The sequence below is a fragment of the Nicotiana attenuata genome, chromosome 6, assembly GCF_001879085.1.
Source record: "Nicotiana attenuata strain UT chromosome 6, NIATTr2, whole genome shotgun sequence".
Lineage (NCBI taxonomy): Eukaryota > Viridiplantae > Streptophyta > Magnoliopsida > Solanales > Solanaceae > Nicotiana > Nicotiana attenuata.
In genome coordinates, this window is record NC_031994.1 from 14074276 (window position 1) to 14091265 (window position 16990).

Sequence of the window (16990 nt, forward strand, 5' to 3'; positions counted from 1 at the left end):
TTAGAGAAGACAAAATATAGAAATAATAAAGAACGGGAAAGCATTCGCAATCAGAGGTGAACCGAAAATTTAAAGATTTGTGGGTGATTTTTGAATTCAATCAAAATCTGCTTTTTATATAGGATATCTACTACTAATGTATTATTATTTTCTACAGATATACACTAAGTACTTTGATCTTTGTATTGCTAATACACATATTTTTATTAAATATTCAATCCCGCTTACAACAATAAATTTAATCATGTATAACTTAATTTAGATATCGATTAATTACAAACCAAATAATGCAATAATTATGCCAGAATATTTTATACTATCAACAAAATGATACATTAGTTACCCGGAAATTAATTTTCTTAATTAATCCAACTAAATATTGTAATTATTTAATTGTGATACAGTGTTAAAATTATTTTTCATAGAGAATTAACTAGCCGACAAAAAATCCTGAAAGGGCTAAAATTACCGAATTAGCCAACATTTATTTATCATCGTCTCTGATTCAGCCACGAGTCCAATTCAACATGAGTAATCTGCAGGGTTCAGGTCCAATTTCTAACCCGATTCAGAATCCGACTCCGAACCCAAGTACCGACCCAAAATCAATATCGTTCGATCAGGTCTCCAAGTTGTTCAATTTGCCTCTCTCTGATGCTGCTGAATCCCTAGGTAATCTTCCTTTCCCTTCACCTTCGGAAAATAATAATAATTCCTCAAGATATATTTATACTTAGGTGCTGTTTGTTTTAGAGTTGCAAATTCAGATTTTGAATTTTTGGCTACTTTTTGCAAAAACCAGCTCAGACAAATATCTTTTTTTACAAATGTAAACTCTAAAATAAACGTTACTTGAGTTTATACTCACTGCTGCAAAAGTGTAATAGGTGCAGTGATATTCTGTGTTACTGGCTTAAAAATGATGTTTGTAGGCTAAACGTAAAACTATTAGTTTAGTGGTTTATGAATTTATTTATTTATCGTGTTCGGCTCAGCTTGTGTGCAGCTCGATTAAGTCATAGAATACTTGCTACTTCCCACTGTATCTATCTAGTTTGATGTAAATTTTTATCTGCTTGTGTTTTGTCATGGGTCTGGAAAAGTAGTTGAAATTTGGAAAATAGTTGCTGCAATGTAGCTTGATTGGGGTATAACCATATGGTATCTGCTACCCACTAGCCAACTAATCCAGATTCGAGCAGCGTAGGGCCCATTAAACGGGGTTTCTCCATGCCAGGTCAGGCTCGAACCCGAGTCTCTGATTAAGGGTGGAGGGACCCATCTATCCCAGCAAAGCCCTTGGTGGTATTATGAAAACTGGTGTAGACACTTTCAAGAGGCAGTATGTTGTCTGAATATTGTTATTGCACTAGAAAAAGTTAATAACTCTCACCGAGTCACAATGTTTATGTGCACTAGAAATTTTGTAATTCTGTTGACTAATTTCAAATCCAGGAATCAAGTGTCTGAAAGGATGAAAATTAACAACTATGAGCAAGTTACTTAGACCCTGAAAAACCGGCATTCCAGTTGCTACGAAAAGAAGTCATAAAATCTTGAATTGCTTGTTGGTGTTGCATGTTTAGCTGTTTCTTGTTATAGTTCCGTTTGATGTCCTATACCAACTCCCCCCCCCCCCCCCTTCCCCCAAATACCCCATTTCCTTACAGTCAATTTCATAAGCAAATGACAAAGTTTATACATTACACTTCAGGACTTGACCATATTACTTCTTTTTTTTTTTGGGAGAACAAGGAAAGAATCAGAGAATAATTGATCATACTATTTTTGAACTGTTATGTTCGTCAATTTCTACTTTTTAACTGTAAGCTCAGTTGTGACAATGTTTGCCAATCTCCACTTTCTTTTACATAATATTACAAGAACATTTGATATTTTAATCTAATTGGCATCTATCTTCTAGGTGTTTGTGCAAGTGTCCTGAAGAAAATATGCTATGAGAATGGTCTGGTGAGGTGGCCGTATCGAAAGGTAGGCTATACAAAGATGATTTGTTGTACTCATTTGAAAAGTGAAGTTTCTCTATTTCGAAGCATCAACATTATTCCCTTGAGAGATTTTATCGCTAAATAACTAAGAGAAGAAATAATCAACAAGTTCACACTAGGCTGCTAAACTTTTCACATTTCGGCAGCTTATCGGTCAAACTATTTATGGTGGGGATCTTTCCCATTAAACTTCTAAAAAGATTGCAACTCACATTTTGACAGTTTTGTGATGCTAGCAAAATATATTTTAAACATGATTTTTTATGGTGGACTGTAGCTAGAAGGGTAAATGGACGAAAGAAACGAAACATATGACAGTTAACTGGAGCTTAGGGAAGGAACATAACTTTTATCTCCCTTTTGATGTTGAGTATATATTGACTGAAATTCTTGAACATAGAGTCCCAAAAATGCGGAGAAAATGCAAGATTTATCATACCAGCACTGTTGCCTGTTGGTTTGGTTCTTCTATGATAAAGAATACCTTGTTGATTCCAGATGGTAGAATGTTTTTGTGACCCTTTCAAACATTATGTTGTGATATTTTCTTGTCAGATCAAATATTATTGATCTAATTATAGAAAACTATTTATATAGTTCACTGCGCACCAATAGGTATGATCATTGCACGGTAAATTTTAAGCACTCACATCATCTGAAGTCTGCCTGAAGGAGCCCGTCCTTTTACCAGGTTGTTATGACACTTGCACTACAGTCAATTATAAGATATGATTCACGTGTTCTATTTTGCCTGTTAGCCTAAACATTATTGTGGTAGTGGGATCCAATGAAATGCTTGTGCGATGCTTGTTTATGCATCTGTATTTATTTGAGATTTTCAGGTCATCTCTGGAAAGAGTATTGAAGATATAAAGAAGGAGGCATCGAGGGAAAAACAAGAGCGATCTGTGGAATTCCCTAAAGCTGCTGGAGAGAAGCATGATTCTTTAGCCAGTTCTGCAATCTCATCATTTCCGTAAGTCATTTAACATGTTATACTTTTATTAGCGGAGTCCAACTTATTATGTCTGATCATATCAATAAACTACTTCATAGAAAATGGCTATCGAATCTGATCAGTTAAACGAGTGAAATACTCAAAGTAGTTGCATCAGTCCACTTTTGGACTTGATACCGGAAATGCTGCTTCGAGCATGACCTTTTATCTTTCCAATGTTGGATGTTTCAGTAAGGCTCTTAACGATTGATTAAGAACACGAGGAACTTTACCAGTTACTTGATGTGTCAGGGCTCATGAGTAATCTCAGGCCTAGTTTCTGTCATCTTCCCTAAGGGCTGTCGTAGAAGATAGAAATTCCAAAGTTAAAACCTTTCCAGACATCCTCTTTTTCACTACTGAAGTATCTGCGCAGCTATCCCTTATACCATTCAGACAGTATGAATTTTGTATTAAAAGACAGGGGATACTTCTAAGCAGTTGTTTGTGCACTAATGGTTATATTCCATAAAGCTACTATCATTCAAGAAGCCTGTCAACCTTAAACCATATTAGTACCAGATCATCTGGCTATATGGTTCTCAGGTTGGGAACTGAACTGAATGCAATATCCACAGCCAAAATTTTCGTTAGAAAACAAATTGTGTGGGCTTAGAAAGCTTGACTGGGAGTGAAGCTTGTAGAGAGATTCTTACTGGAGCTTGGTGGGAATAATTATAGTTAATAGGAATGCAATATGTTGTCATTCTGAACAATCCTCTTTACATTGCCTATGTTCTAGTTCTCTGTTTGATACATACTGCAGTAGACAGTTGAGGGATACATGCAGCTTTACCCTGTGACTCACTTTAGAATCATGTGAATGAGTACGGCTTGATTATGTATTTGACTCTGTTTATGTATTTGACTCATTTGTTCAACTGATTCGTGTGACAAAGGAGTGGGAAGGGAGGGGGGATGTGGTGGCGGTATTGGTAATGGGGGTGGATGTACCACCATAGTAACAGTTGCATATTTGATATATATGCCGATTAGATACTATGTAAGAGATCGCATTACTTCTAAAAATCCGATACACCAGGTTACACTTCCATATAGTAATTTGGTGTTTTATTATATGCTTGACATATTAGCAAAATAGGGTATTTTCATATTATTCAATATCGTATGACAGGTGGCATTGCTTATATGCTGATCAAAATTCAACTATATAAAGCCCAAAAAGATAGATTTTACCCCTTTGATATGATGTGGTAGGCTACGTTGGAACAGAATTTTGATCTATGCACCAACCAAATATAATGTTATACTTATATTTATTAAATTATTTTATTATAATTTGTTTATTTAATGTCTTGAACTTTTTACACATTTATGTCTTATTTTATGTGTTAAATTATTTTTAGTTTTTATCTTTTTTTAAGAAATAGGTGTAGATTAAATAACATAAACTTTGATAGATCAAGAACATTATTGTCCCCAAAAGTTTGATTCCAATTTCAGTCCATCCACGCAATTATTAACCAAATGTAAGATTATTTTTCCTTAATAACAAAACCGTCCATATTACAATTTTAGATGATTTAGGTTATAATAAATGTATTCTCTAATTACCTTACTAAATATTACATGGATTTTTTTCTGAGCCAATCCTGAATTTTAGAATATCTATTGCATTATCTTCAAACTACTGTACCACAGAACAGAAGTATATAAATCATTAGCGTCTATTGAGATGCTTTCCACCACATATTTTAATGTAGGGGCTCTCCATTGCAAAACAAGAGTATTAGCTCCACAATGGAAATGCCGAAAGCGGGAGCTTTCTCACAGCAGCAAGGTACCAGGGTTGCTCAATCTGGAAGTTTACCGCATTTCCGTGTCTCTAACTTGACAAGAGGGACTTCAGTCAGTTATGATGAATTCAAGTATGGGTTTCCATCGGATGGCTTGTCTACTGTAACATATAGGTGGTGGGGAAACAAGAGTCCTGATAATAACGAGGATAGCCAACCGAATGATGACAATGTCAAAAACAGCAAGGAGCAAGCAGAAAATGTTGCAGAGAAATCTGAATGCAAGACAAGTGTGGATTCCATGGAAGCGAGTTCACTGACAGAGGTGAGAAAACGAGCTGCCAAAGAGGGGAAAGAAATGCTGAGGCTTGGAGTTTATAGGGGACATAGAGCAAACATACTTGATTCAACAAAACAAAAGATTCTTTGTCAGGTATTCAAATCATATTTCCATGTCAATGGAGGTATGAGTAAGTTAGAATCATGACAATGGACCAATGATCGTCTTTTCCTCATATGATGGAACAAGGGCTTATAAGATGCTGTAATGAGCAACGATCATTTCAAAATTCACATGAAGGCAACATGTTACATCTAGGATTCAGTACTATGTGGATTATATCAGGCAATTCATCAAAGGTCCTCTTTTTCTTTGACTATGTCAGAGATGAGACTCGACCTCCCATAGGCACGACCAAAAATGTGTTATTAGCTTCCTATTGATCTTGATCAGTTCTAGCTTATTTTTTGTTGGGAGTATCTTTTTGATCGGACCCACTTTTATATAGTCTTCTGAAATGCCTGCTTAACGCTTATCCTCATGTGCTTTCAGAGCCCCAGCACGAAAAATCACTTTTATCACTTCAAAATTTTTTATCAGGAAATCACAAGCACCATAGAGTATGAGCCAGTTATGATGTGAAAATATGATATTTATGGAATGTGTAGAATTTACTAATGCTGCATGCGACTACACTTTTAGCTAGTCAGCTGCTAAAGTGAATATTTGGAGTTCATGTATATCATGAAATTCATGATTCTTGATGTTCAGGCAAAATTCAAAATATCTCGTCAATGTTCTCATGTTCATCTTTTTCTGTAAGGGATAAAGACAGGATGAGTTTAACTACCATTTATGCAATGAACTTCTAATTAAGCGGACGAGTTGTGAATGATGGATAAATAGCCATTTTTGGGTCGGCTATTAGAGTTCGGCCAACTTTTAAATTGTATTGGCGAAGTAGCCTTGTTAATGCGGAAATACATGTCTAGACAAATATACTCCCACCTAAAACTTGGAAGAACTCCAGGAACAATTGCTGGAGTATGAAATTTTTTTGGTTCAACACTCTAGAAAGTGTTCTTGGAGTTTTAAAATTCTTTGAAGATGAAATGCTAAAATTTTCTACAGGTGAAGCCCCAACATAGTATGCACGAAGTTTGGAACCTAAAGGCAAAACCCAGCATTGTATGCTGGATCTAATAAAAACTCCATGATTTGTTCTTAAAGTTCGAAAATTTCCTGTAGGTGTAACTCCAGTATAACATGCTGGATTTCAGAACTATTAGTTGTGAAGCTCCAGCATACTATGCGGGAGTTCAGATAATGACTGTTTTTCCTCGTTTGATAAACTTTTTCTGTATACACATAGAATTCCATACGAAATTGCCTTCGCTGGAATTTGAGTTGTGAAGTTTCGACTCAAAAGAGTGAAATTGTATTGGATTCCTTTGCAGTTAAAATTGAATTTTTTTTATTTAAAACACTATTCTATTTATTAACATTATTATTATTAATTTAACAAATATTTTTTACATCCAGCTAATAACAACTAGAAAATGAATATTTGGCCATGAGGATGACGGACGGAATTTATCAGCAGGACGTAAGGCATGCAATCGAAAAGTCTCCCACGTGCCCGTGTGCCTTGATGTCTACGGTGAAATGGCGGGTGCCAATTCCCGAGCGTTTGATGCGCCCCTTCATCTGAATTTAATATTTTAAACTCAAAATATATGTTTATATACAAAAATTTTCCAAGAATACTAGATCTAAAAGTATAATTTTAAAAGTTCAATAAATTTAATGTTAAGATTTTAAAGATCTAATACATCGACCTTAAATTTTAGATCTGCTTCTAAAATTAGGATTTTATCACTTTTAGCCGGCGCTAGAAAGTAGAAACTATTTACATTCTGTTGCCAAAAAATGTATAAAATTTGTATATATATATATTATTTTGAGAGTAGCTACACAGTGCCATTTCTCCTCTATAATTTTCCGAACACGTGTGATCCCAAAAATACCCTTTCGTTAACCATTTACCTTATGTCCCTTTCGTTGTGTTGTTTTTATTGGAAAAGAATATTAATTAACAAATAATTGTGAAAGATTTAATTGGATAATAACTACTACAGGATATTACATAATTTATATTACAGTTCGAATTTAAATTATTAATTACTTTATTGTTCCGTGATAGACGTCGCGAATGTTTCAGCCTCTAACAATGGGACAAAGGAAATTTATCGTACTAGAAGCTAAGTGATGTGCTAAACAATAAACTTAAATAATGCATAGAAGGGGCTAATCAGTATGCTTTAAATATAACGGAGATTAAAAGTGCTCAATTTTAAAAAATATAAAGGGCTATAATTACTACTCAGGCGTAAATTTAAAGGATTATTTTAGACCAATCGCCAAATATGAGGGAGATTCGTTGTCTTTTTCTTCATCAAAACAACAGAAGTTACAGATTAATTAGACTATTCACAATTTTTTTTAAACTCTAATTCTATTCCTTTTTTATTGTCTACGATCGAGAACTATATTTCTCATTAAACTCACATATTCATTTACGCACTTGGAGAAAGTATATAGTATGTATCAATTTGCGGTGATGATAAAGACAGCGATCCTGTATATTCAAACTATACCTAATGAAAGGAACATCGTCCAATTTAAGTATTGTTGTTACTTGGAAATTTACACTTTCAAGTTTGAAATATCTTTTAAGACTTTTTCGCATGACTTCTATGACATGTTTAATTTAATTTCACTAAAGGTAATCATTGAATTCTTTGTTTATCAACATTACGTGGTGTCAGAAGTCTTCTCAGTCAGAACTTGTTGCACCGGGCTTACTTAGTACAGCTTACATTTCCTGTGTGATTTACGAGCTATTGCATAGTAAGTACTTTACGTACCCAATGCACACCCAAAGAGTAGCGACTGCGTATTTCCCTGGGAATTTTCCAAAAATTATATTATGTGGGATATTATATATATGTAGCAAAACTAAAGTCATTTTTACTACTTTTGAAACTTCCTGAGTTCTATTTTTCTTCAAAAAGGACCATCCTTTTCTACTTCCTAACAAGCTATACTAGCTCATTAATTAGCTCTTTATTTTCTTATAATTGCACAAACATAGTGTACAAGATTTTCTTTAAGAATCTTGAGTAGTTCCATTCTTTCTTTCTTTCTTTCTTCTTCTTGATCCTCTACTTTAATTTTTTTCTCTCTTCACCTTAAAGTAAAGGCTAAAAAATATATTAGGAGTAATATCTTCTTCTTTTGTTAGTCTTGATTCTATTTTTCTTAAATATTCCCAATACCATTTGCTCCAATATGTCTAACAACCCTTTCTATCATGATTACATGGGAACTGAAGGGATCAATACATTTCCTTTCTTTGGTGAAAATCCAGCCTCAAATTATGACCATACACCTCCTAATAATATTCAAAATCCACATCAACAATTTGTTCCTTCTTCTTACATGACTCTCACTGAGTGTTTGCATAGTTCTATGGATTATAACACTTTATCAAGTGCTTTTGGCATGTCTTGTTCATCCTCTGAAGTTGTTTGTCCACAAGTTGATCGTCACGACTACTCTTCTAGGAAAAGTAGTGTCGTCTCTGCTACAGAACCCGTCCTAGATTCGCCTTTGGAAGGAACTAGTGTTGAAATTCCACCCACGACGAATTCTTCGATTTCTTCTACCTCTAATGAGGCTGGAGGGGAAGAAGATTCTTCCAAAATCAAGAAACTTATGCAAGGAAAAGGATGTCAAGAAGAAGGAGATGACAAGTCTAAGAAAGAGTAAGTCATTTTTTTTGTGCTCACATAAGATCATATTAACAATTTCTCCTTTGGGACGTTTCTTTAATTTCTTATCTTCAAGGATTAGATTATATATTAATTGGACTAATTCTAGTCATAGTTTAATTTCTATGTTATTCCATGGGTGGAATCTTGACTATTCTCCAAGTTTCTTTCGAGTATATGGAAATTAATATTTGGCCAAAGAGCACTTTTAGCCCACAATGAAAATTATTTACATTCGATAGCTGAAAAAGTGTGTATTTTTTTTCATATAACATACAAAAATGTATATGCATACAAAAAATATTTTTTTGGGCTATTATTTTGAGAACGGTTATACAATGTTATTTTCCTTTGATATTTTGACCGTCTCCCCTCATCCTAATTGTTTCTATTTTTATAGTTTTAGCATTTTGGTACAAAACAAAACCCTAATTTACCGCTAATTTAATTCAGTTAAATCATACATAAAATTTATAAAATTTCTGTCTAAGATAGAAAAATTGCTCGTATACAAAATTATTGATAATTATTTTCAGGAGCAAAGCAAAAAAGAAAGGAGAAAAGAAGCCAAAAGAAGCAAGATTTGCCTTCATGACTAAAAGTGAGATTGACAATCTTGAAGATGGTTATAGATGGAGAAAATATGGACAGAAAGCAGTGAAGAACAGCCCTTTCCCAAGGTAGTATCTTCCATTCAATAAAAATCAATCTCAGCTAATCTCAATTATTAGGACTAATATGTGAACTTATTCATTAATTAACGTTGCTTAAGTTACTACTCAAAATCTTTGATTACTGGCATGTTCCATGTTCAAAATAGTAGCTTAAACTAGATGAAATTTTGCTCCGTTGCAAGAAAGATACTATGCCAAAAGTAGGGGCATATATGGACCGGGTTGGTTTGATTTTTTTTGTAAAATCAAACCAAACTAATTAAATCGGTTTGGATTGGTTCGATTTTGCTGGATTTTTCGGGGTTTTTCGAGTTTTTTTGTTACATGAATAATATGTCAATCTTACTTTGTTAAATTTTTTATAAGTAAATATATGTTTAATAAAAATTGAAAAAATTAACAAACATATGATCTATTAAAATATTCTTATGGGAGAATTTTCTCATGATAGTTATTCTTTTAGTTGTTTGACAATAAATTTTCCGTTGATATACACTTTAAAAGTTAACCGAAATTAAAAATTAAACATAAAAATCAATGTGATACCTAAATAATGATATGTTCTATTTAATTTTTGATTATCGAAATACCACTTCAAATTCGAAAAAGATCTAAGATTAATTTAACAGATCTTGATATATGAATATGGAATAACAAAGAGATTGACGCATTTCAATAACACTTGATAAGAAAATGTTCATACAACACATTATTTAAAGTTAATAAAAATGGAGCACTTCATATTCTATTAAATATTATATCTCATAAGAGAATCTCAAATATTTCTACACATTTTTGAAAGAAAAATCTATATAAAAATTATATATTTATATGTCGGTTTGGTTCAATTTTTTTTACTCAATACCAAACCAAATCAAACCAAACCTCATCGGAATTTTTAATCGGTTTGGTTCGACTTTTCGGTTGGGTGCGATTTTTCGATTCGGTTTGTACACTCCAAGCCAAAAGGATTGGATTTAAGTTATATACGATGGCACGTAATTCTTTTTTATCTACCAGTACAATTTAACCGAATTTTAAGACTAATTTTGGTACTAGGTTTTCTATGAGGAGTTGCATACATATTATTATAGGTCAACTTAACGTGATAGTATAAAAAGAACTACAGTCAAACTTTTCTATAATAGTCATCCTCTATACACTTCGATCACTATAACGGTAAGTATTTCTTGGAACTAATTTTTCATATTGTTATAATATACTCTATACATCAGCCAAAAAATATCGAAATAAACGAGGCTATTATAGAGATATTTAACTCTCTCTATATATACATACACTATTTGTGCACAACTTAAAATTTAAAAGATTATTTTACCAAACCAATTTGACTAGAGTGCTTTCACTTTGCTGCTGATATATTTTGTAGGAATTATTACAGATGCACAACTCAAAAGTGCAATGTGAAGAAACGTGTGGAAAGATCATATGAAGATCCATCAATCGTGATCACAACATATGAAGGCCAACACAACCATTATTGTCCAGCAACTCTTAGAGGCAATGCAGCTTCTATGTTTTCACCTTCATTCTTATCCTCATCACACTTAATGCAAAATTTTCCTCCAGAAATCTTTGCCCATATGCTTAATCCCACAAGCAACCAAAATCTCCTCATTAATTCTCCCTATAATTATCATCAACACCAAAGTCAAGAATATGGCTCATGGATCCATAAACCAGAGACATCCTAGTCACAGAGTCGGATCCAGAATTTTAATGCTATGGTTTCAGGACTCGGGTTCCGACCATAGAATGAGCCCATTACCTTGCGTGAGTTCTGGGTTCATAGTTCAATATTTTAGCAATTCCAGAAGTTTTACACAGAAAATTCTAGCTCTAGAAAAGTTATGGGTTCATCTACGCTACTAGATCCGTCCCTATCCCTGCCTAGTCTATTTCTTTCCTGGATGCTGCACTTAATTTGTTTTGATGTTGTGCAAGTGGGGAAGTACTAAAGGAAAAATGCATCAGATCGGGAATTCAGTGCAAATCCTTGATAAAAGGATTTAACGTAGATATACACTTGCGATTTATATAATTTTGAATTATTAGTATAATTTTACCCTTTATAGTAAATTGTCTGTCTTATACTGTCAGTACAAAGAAATTTAAACTGATTTTTGACTTATTGGAGTACGTTATGGTCAGCATATTCCTAGCTGGAATTGTTTGAATAAGGAAAGGGTAGCTAGTGTTGGGACCGAAAAAACCAGGTGTCATGCGGAAGCTAGTAAAGAAAACCTTGAACGACGATATATCCAACAACAAAGAAATCTACCAAAAGAGACACAAACATTTAACGTGGTTCGGTCAACTGACCTACGTCCACAGCGGAGATGAGCAATCCACTATATAAAAAGAGAGTACAAAATATCGAGAGACAACCTCACGAAGAGGCAAACACAAGTGACACACTAACACTTGTCCCGTAAAGTTCTCCCCCTAAACAAGACTCTCAAGCCCCCTATGGCTACATTGTGGATGCTACTGAATGTGAATGAAGGATCCTCAATTTATAGAAGTCCAAACCTTTTCCTACAAGAAAAAGGACTAGCCAAATATTGGAGATTTATAATTTTCTTTTACAAAAAGGAAAACCCAGTTAAGGTAATTATATTGCCCTTTTCCTTCAAGAGATAGGAAAACCAAATATGGTAAGAAAATTATGGCAAACACCTAACAGCGAGAACCCCTTAAAATGAAGCTATTAATTAGAGGAAATATTGATAGGGGACACCAAGTCCAAGATACAAAGGAATGGAGGGTTTTCAGTTTTCAATTTGTGGATGAATGATATTATTAGGTCAAGATGACATCTTTAACGAGTTCTATGAATCGATGTTATTTGAGGTTTTATAAAGCTAAGACTCTTTTCTAGTTAAGGTAACCTTAGTCCAGTCATATGTATTTATTTTTGAATTGGAAATTTGACTTTCCAGTCAGTAATTTCTATGTTAAGAGGATTCACATATTGTTCCGTTACTCTTATGTGATAAAAATGACTTTACGATTTTACTATTTTGGTAAAGTTTAGTTACTTTAATGTAACATAAATAATAATTTTTTGACTTACTATTATAGTGACCATATTACCGCTTAAAAAATATTACACTTTGGAGAATACGGTCCTTTTTTGGGTTATAATATTAAGCCATGCTACTCAAAATCTCCAAAAATACCGCTTCACTTAAAGTTGCACATCCTATATTTAATTGTTTCTACCAGTCGTGTTTAATTCCACAGAGCGTTCATAAGTGCTGTTTATGGAAAGTGGTGAAGAAAGTTTCAACTATTTTCGAGTAACACGCCGAAATAATCATGCATTATTGGAGGCATATGCTAACGTATGAAACACGTTATGTTGGGCTCACCTCCTTTACTCCTTTAGGGCCGTTTGGCTGGAAACAAATTATTTCAGACTTAATTATAATAGGATTAGTTATTTCGAGATTGTTATTCCACTCTCTCATAGTAATACAACAATTTTGAAATAATTAATTTCGGAATTAGTTATATCGCAATTTTATCCCAATCAAATGTCGAATAAACTAACTCAAATTTAATTCGAAATTAATTATTCCTTATCTCTCGTACCAAATGAACTCTCAGTATTTTCATTCTCTTCTTTTAAATTGGTTTTTCTCCCTTTGATCAATTCTTTTCTATATATATAAGGCATCCGGTAAACCTATAAGTTTGACTAATTTAAATTCGCATAGCATAAAACCTTTTAAAGAGGAAAATGCTTCTTATTATTAGAGGATTCTATTCATGCCATACGATTATCAATCATGGTATTGTGCCTACGAATATATAGTTTGGATGTGCCATACGATTATCAATCATGGTATTGTGTCTACGAATATATAGTTTGGATGGAAGTAGACTATGGAGCCCATGCAATTAACGAGAGGGGCATGACATTGTTGACCTTTTTAGTCCTAATACGTTAAATGGCATTGATACAAGTGAAAGTCAAAAGAGAGCAGGTTATTGTTAGGTTGAGAAAGCACTAGCTAAGAATATAATTGACATCGACTTCTCCCAAACAAAGTTAATTTGCTTATTTCAACTTCATGAGTCTCATTGCTCCATCCCACACGTTGATTTTTTCATACCTGATTCAGGTACAAAAATAGACTACTTTATTGTTTTCTTTTGGCACTAAATCATTAGTTTTTGTTGTATATCTTAAGGATCAAAACTAAGCCTGTTAAACGGGCCGGGCCAGCCTACTGCCAACATAGTTCGACCCGGTTCAGCCCGGGTCAGCCCACTGCCAATCCAGTTTGACCCGATTTAGCCCCAATCAGCTTGGTCCGCTACGGGGGTGGGACGGGTTGGTTAGGGTTAGGGATTTAGCTGGATGGGGGGCGAGCCTTTTTGGGTAACCGGTGCCCCGGAACACGGTAACCCAGTATCGCGTTTTTACTGGGCTAAGCGTGGTCCAGCCCGATTACCGTTTTACCGTTGCCAATGGTCAAATTCAAAAATGACCGTTGGGCAACGGTCATTTTTGCATTTTTGACCATTTCGGCCTACCCTCTTAAGAAAATTGCCCCCCACCCATAATAATTGATAAATTACAATTTTAACCTTTTAAAAACTATAAGTAGCCCCATCTTCTTTATTTTCTCTCACAATTTGCTCTCTTACTATTCTAATTCTCTCTCAACTCTCTCTTGATAATATTGTTTATCGCTCTCAAGTTCTCAATTACATATTATTTCAAGTTTCATCAAATATTTACTTTAGCCACTACAAAATTATAATAATCAAATATCAAGTATTCAAGTGAAGTGTGGTATCAATATCATCAAATCAATTGAAGTGTGATATCAAATTTAGTGTGGCATCCGGACTCCTGGTACACTCGTTCCATCTCTTTATCTTCTTTGGTGCTTATTTGTAATAATCTGACCGGTCATTTTGAGAGTATTAGTCTCGATCCCCTATCTACTACTTCCTTTGTTTTATTTTATGCTTATGTGACTTGCCGGGAGATTTTATTTTTGGTTTTGGAGTGAAATGGGACACTTAGTCCCTAAAATAGAAGCTTAAGTTCTAGAAAATTGACCATAGTTAGAGCTGTGTGAAGACGACTCCGAAATTGAGTTTCGTTGATTCTGTTAGCTCCGTTGGGTGATTTTGGACTTAGTCCGGATTGGTTGAATTAGGCTTGTAATGACGAAAGTTGAATTTTTGGGAAGTTTGACCGGGAGTGGACTTTTTTTTATACCGGGGTCAGATTCTGACTACGGAAGTTGAAGTAGGTCCGTAATGTCAAATGTGACTTGTGTGCAAAATTTGAGGTCAATCGTACGTGTTTTGATAGGTTTTGACATCGGTTATAGAATTTTGAAGTTTCAAAGTTCATTAAGCTTGAATTGGGTGCGGTTTGTGTTTTTAGCGTTGTTTGATGTGATTTGAAGGCTCGGCTAAGTTTGTATGATGTTTTAGGACTTGTTGGTATGTTTGGTTGAGGTCCGGGGGTCCTCGGGTGTAATTTTGATCATGTTCAGAACATTTCGGGACTTGTTGGAATTGCAGAATATCACTGATTGTTCTGGTGCTAGTTTCCTTCATCGCGTTCGCGAGAGATGTCTCGCGTTCACGAAGGGTATCTGGGAGGCCAGCAGAGTTTGTTCTTCACGTTCGCGAAGTTGGCCACGCGTTCCGAAGGTGAAGGAAATTGTTCTCCGCGTTCGCGTATGAGGGGTCGCGTTCGCGAATGGGAATCTAGCAGCTGAGAATTTCGTGCTTCGCGAAGAAGAAAAGACCTGGGCATCAGATTAAATTTCAAAATCGAGGGTTTTTATTCCATTTTTTTTGGGACGTAGAGAGCTCGGATTAAGGCAAAATTTCAAGGGTTTTTCAGAGGAAATATTTGGGTAATGATTCTTGACTCGTTTTGGTTATATTATACTAATCTATCATTAATTTCTTCATTCAATTAAGGATTTGGGTTGAGAAATTTGAGAAAAAAGTTGGAATTTTCTTCAACCGATATTTGGGGTTTTGGTATCGGATTTGAGTAATTTTGGTATGGGTGAACTCGTGGTTGAAGGGGTATTCGTATTTTGTAACTTTTACCCGATTTCGAGACGTGGGCCTGGGTTGACTTTTGGAGCGATTTTCTAATTTCTTGTTAAAGTCTTGATTTTATTAATTAGATTGGTTTCTTATAGTTATATTTATAGTATGTAATTGCTTTTGGCTAGATTTGGGACATTTGGAGTCGGAAAGGGCATTCTTATTGACTGATTGAGCTTGGTTCGAGGTAAGTGGATTGCCTAACCTTGTGTGGGAAAAATCTCCTTAGGATTTGGTACTGTTATGACAATTCTATGATATGACGAGTGCCGTGTACGCGAGGTGACGAGTGCGTACACAAGCTAATTGTTGAAAATTCAATTTTTACTGAACAATAACATATTATATCTTAAATGAGTTATCTCAGCATGTGTAGTTATCCTGTTTATCCTAATATCGTATGTCTATGTGTCTTAAATGCTTATTTGGAATCTGTGCAGCATACTTAGTTGAATTCATGCTTTTTCCTTAATTTGTATTTGGTCTTAAACTGTAGGATTTATTGCTGTTAATTGTTGTTTCCATCGGTTTCAAGCTGTGTGTTTACTTTTGGGACTACGAGGCGTTACCTCGGGAGATCCCCTGTTGCATAATTACTTTTGGGATTACGAGGCGGTACATGGGGAGATCCCCGTTGCATATTTACTTTTGGGACTACGAGGTGGTAGATCGAGAGATATCCCGTTGCATATTTACTTTTGGGACTACGAGGCGGTACCTTGGGAGATCCCCTGTTGAGTATTTACTTTTGGTACTACGAGGCGGTACCTCGGGAGCGCCCCTATTGTTTATCCCTATGTGTTGTATTGTTACCTTTCTGTAATTTCTTCTTGTTAAATTTTGAGTCATTTATTATATTGCTATATCTTCTACCTTAAATTATTATATTCTAGTAGGGCCCTGACCTGACCTCGTCACTACTCTACCGAGGTTAGGCTTTGCACTTGATGGGTACCGTTGTGGTGTACTCATGCTACTCTTCTACACATATTTGGTATGCAGACCTAGGTACCTCCTACCAGCCCCGCTATTAGTTGAGAGTACGTGATGTTGCTACGGAGACTTCAAGATATATCTGCCAGTATCCGTAGACCTCGGAGTCCCACTCTATCCTTTTATATCGTTCTTCTTTATTTTTCCTAGATGTTGATAAATAGAGACATTTAGAACAATTCCTTAGAGATTATGACTTGAGACTACCGGGTCTTTGGGAGTTATTTATACTCATAGTTGTTGGTTTTACTTGTACATGTCGAGCGGTAGTTTTCCAGCTTTAACTATGTATATACCTGTTTATGTTGAGGTTTAGTTGTTCATTCTGTT

General features: G+C 34.8%; 2 protein-coding genes across 2 annotated transcripts; both read left to right on the forward strand.

The window, feature by feature from the left end:
• Positions 517-5578, forward strand: LOC109226619. The gene is made up of 4 exons (XM_019391439.1): positions 517-672; positions 1925-1992; positions 2852-2985; positions 4731-5578. Exons 1-4 carry the CDS (start codon positions 528-530, stop codon positions 5248-5250), a joined length of 867 nt encoding a protein of 288 aa, XP_019246984.1. The 5' UTR covers positions 517-527; the 3' UTR covers positions 5251-5578.
• LOC109226620 (probable WRKY transcription factor 71) lies at positions 8093-11698 on the forward strand. The gene is made up of 3 exons (XM_019391440.1): positions 8093-8870; positions 9413-9556; positions 10941-11698. Exons 1-3 carry the CDS (start codon positions 8395-8397, stop codon positions 11263-11265), a joined length of 945 nt encoding a protein of 314 aa, XP_019246985.1. The 5' UTR covers positions 8093-8394; the 3' UTR covers positions 11266-11698.

Coding starts and splice junctions, on each gene's coding strand:
- LOC109226619 (XM_019391439.1), top strand. CDS start 528: ATGAGTAATCTGCAGGGTTCAGGTCCAATTTCTAACCCGATTCAGAAT. Junction 673..1,924: donor TGATGCTGCTGAATCCCTAG/GTAATCTTCCTT, acceptor TCTATCTTCTAG/GTGTTTGTGCAAGTGTCCTG. Junction 2,986..4,730: donor TCTGCAATCTCATCATTTCC/GTAAGTCATTTA, acceptor ATTTTAATGTAG/GGGCTCTCCATTGCAAAACA.
- LOC109226620 (XM_019391440.1), top strand. CDS start 8,395: ATGTCTAACAACCCTTTCTATCATGATTACATGGGAACTGAAGGGATC. Junction 8,871..9,412: donor GATGACAAGTCTAAGAAAGA/GTAAGTCATTTT, acceptor AATTATTTTCAG/GAGCAAAGCAAAAAAGAAAG. Junction 9,557..10,940: donor AAGAACAGCCCTTTCCCAAG/GTAGTATCTTCC, acceptor TATATTTTGTAG/GAATTATTACAGATGCACAA.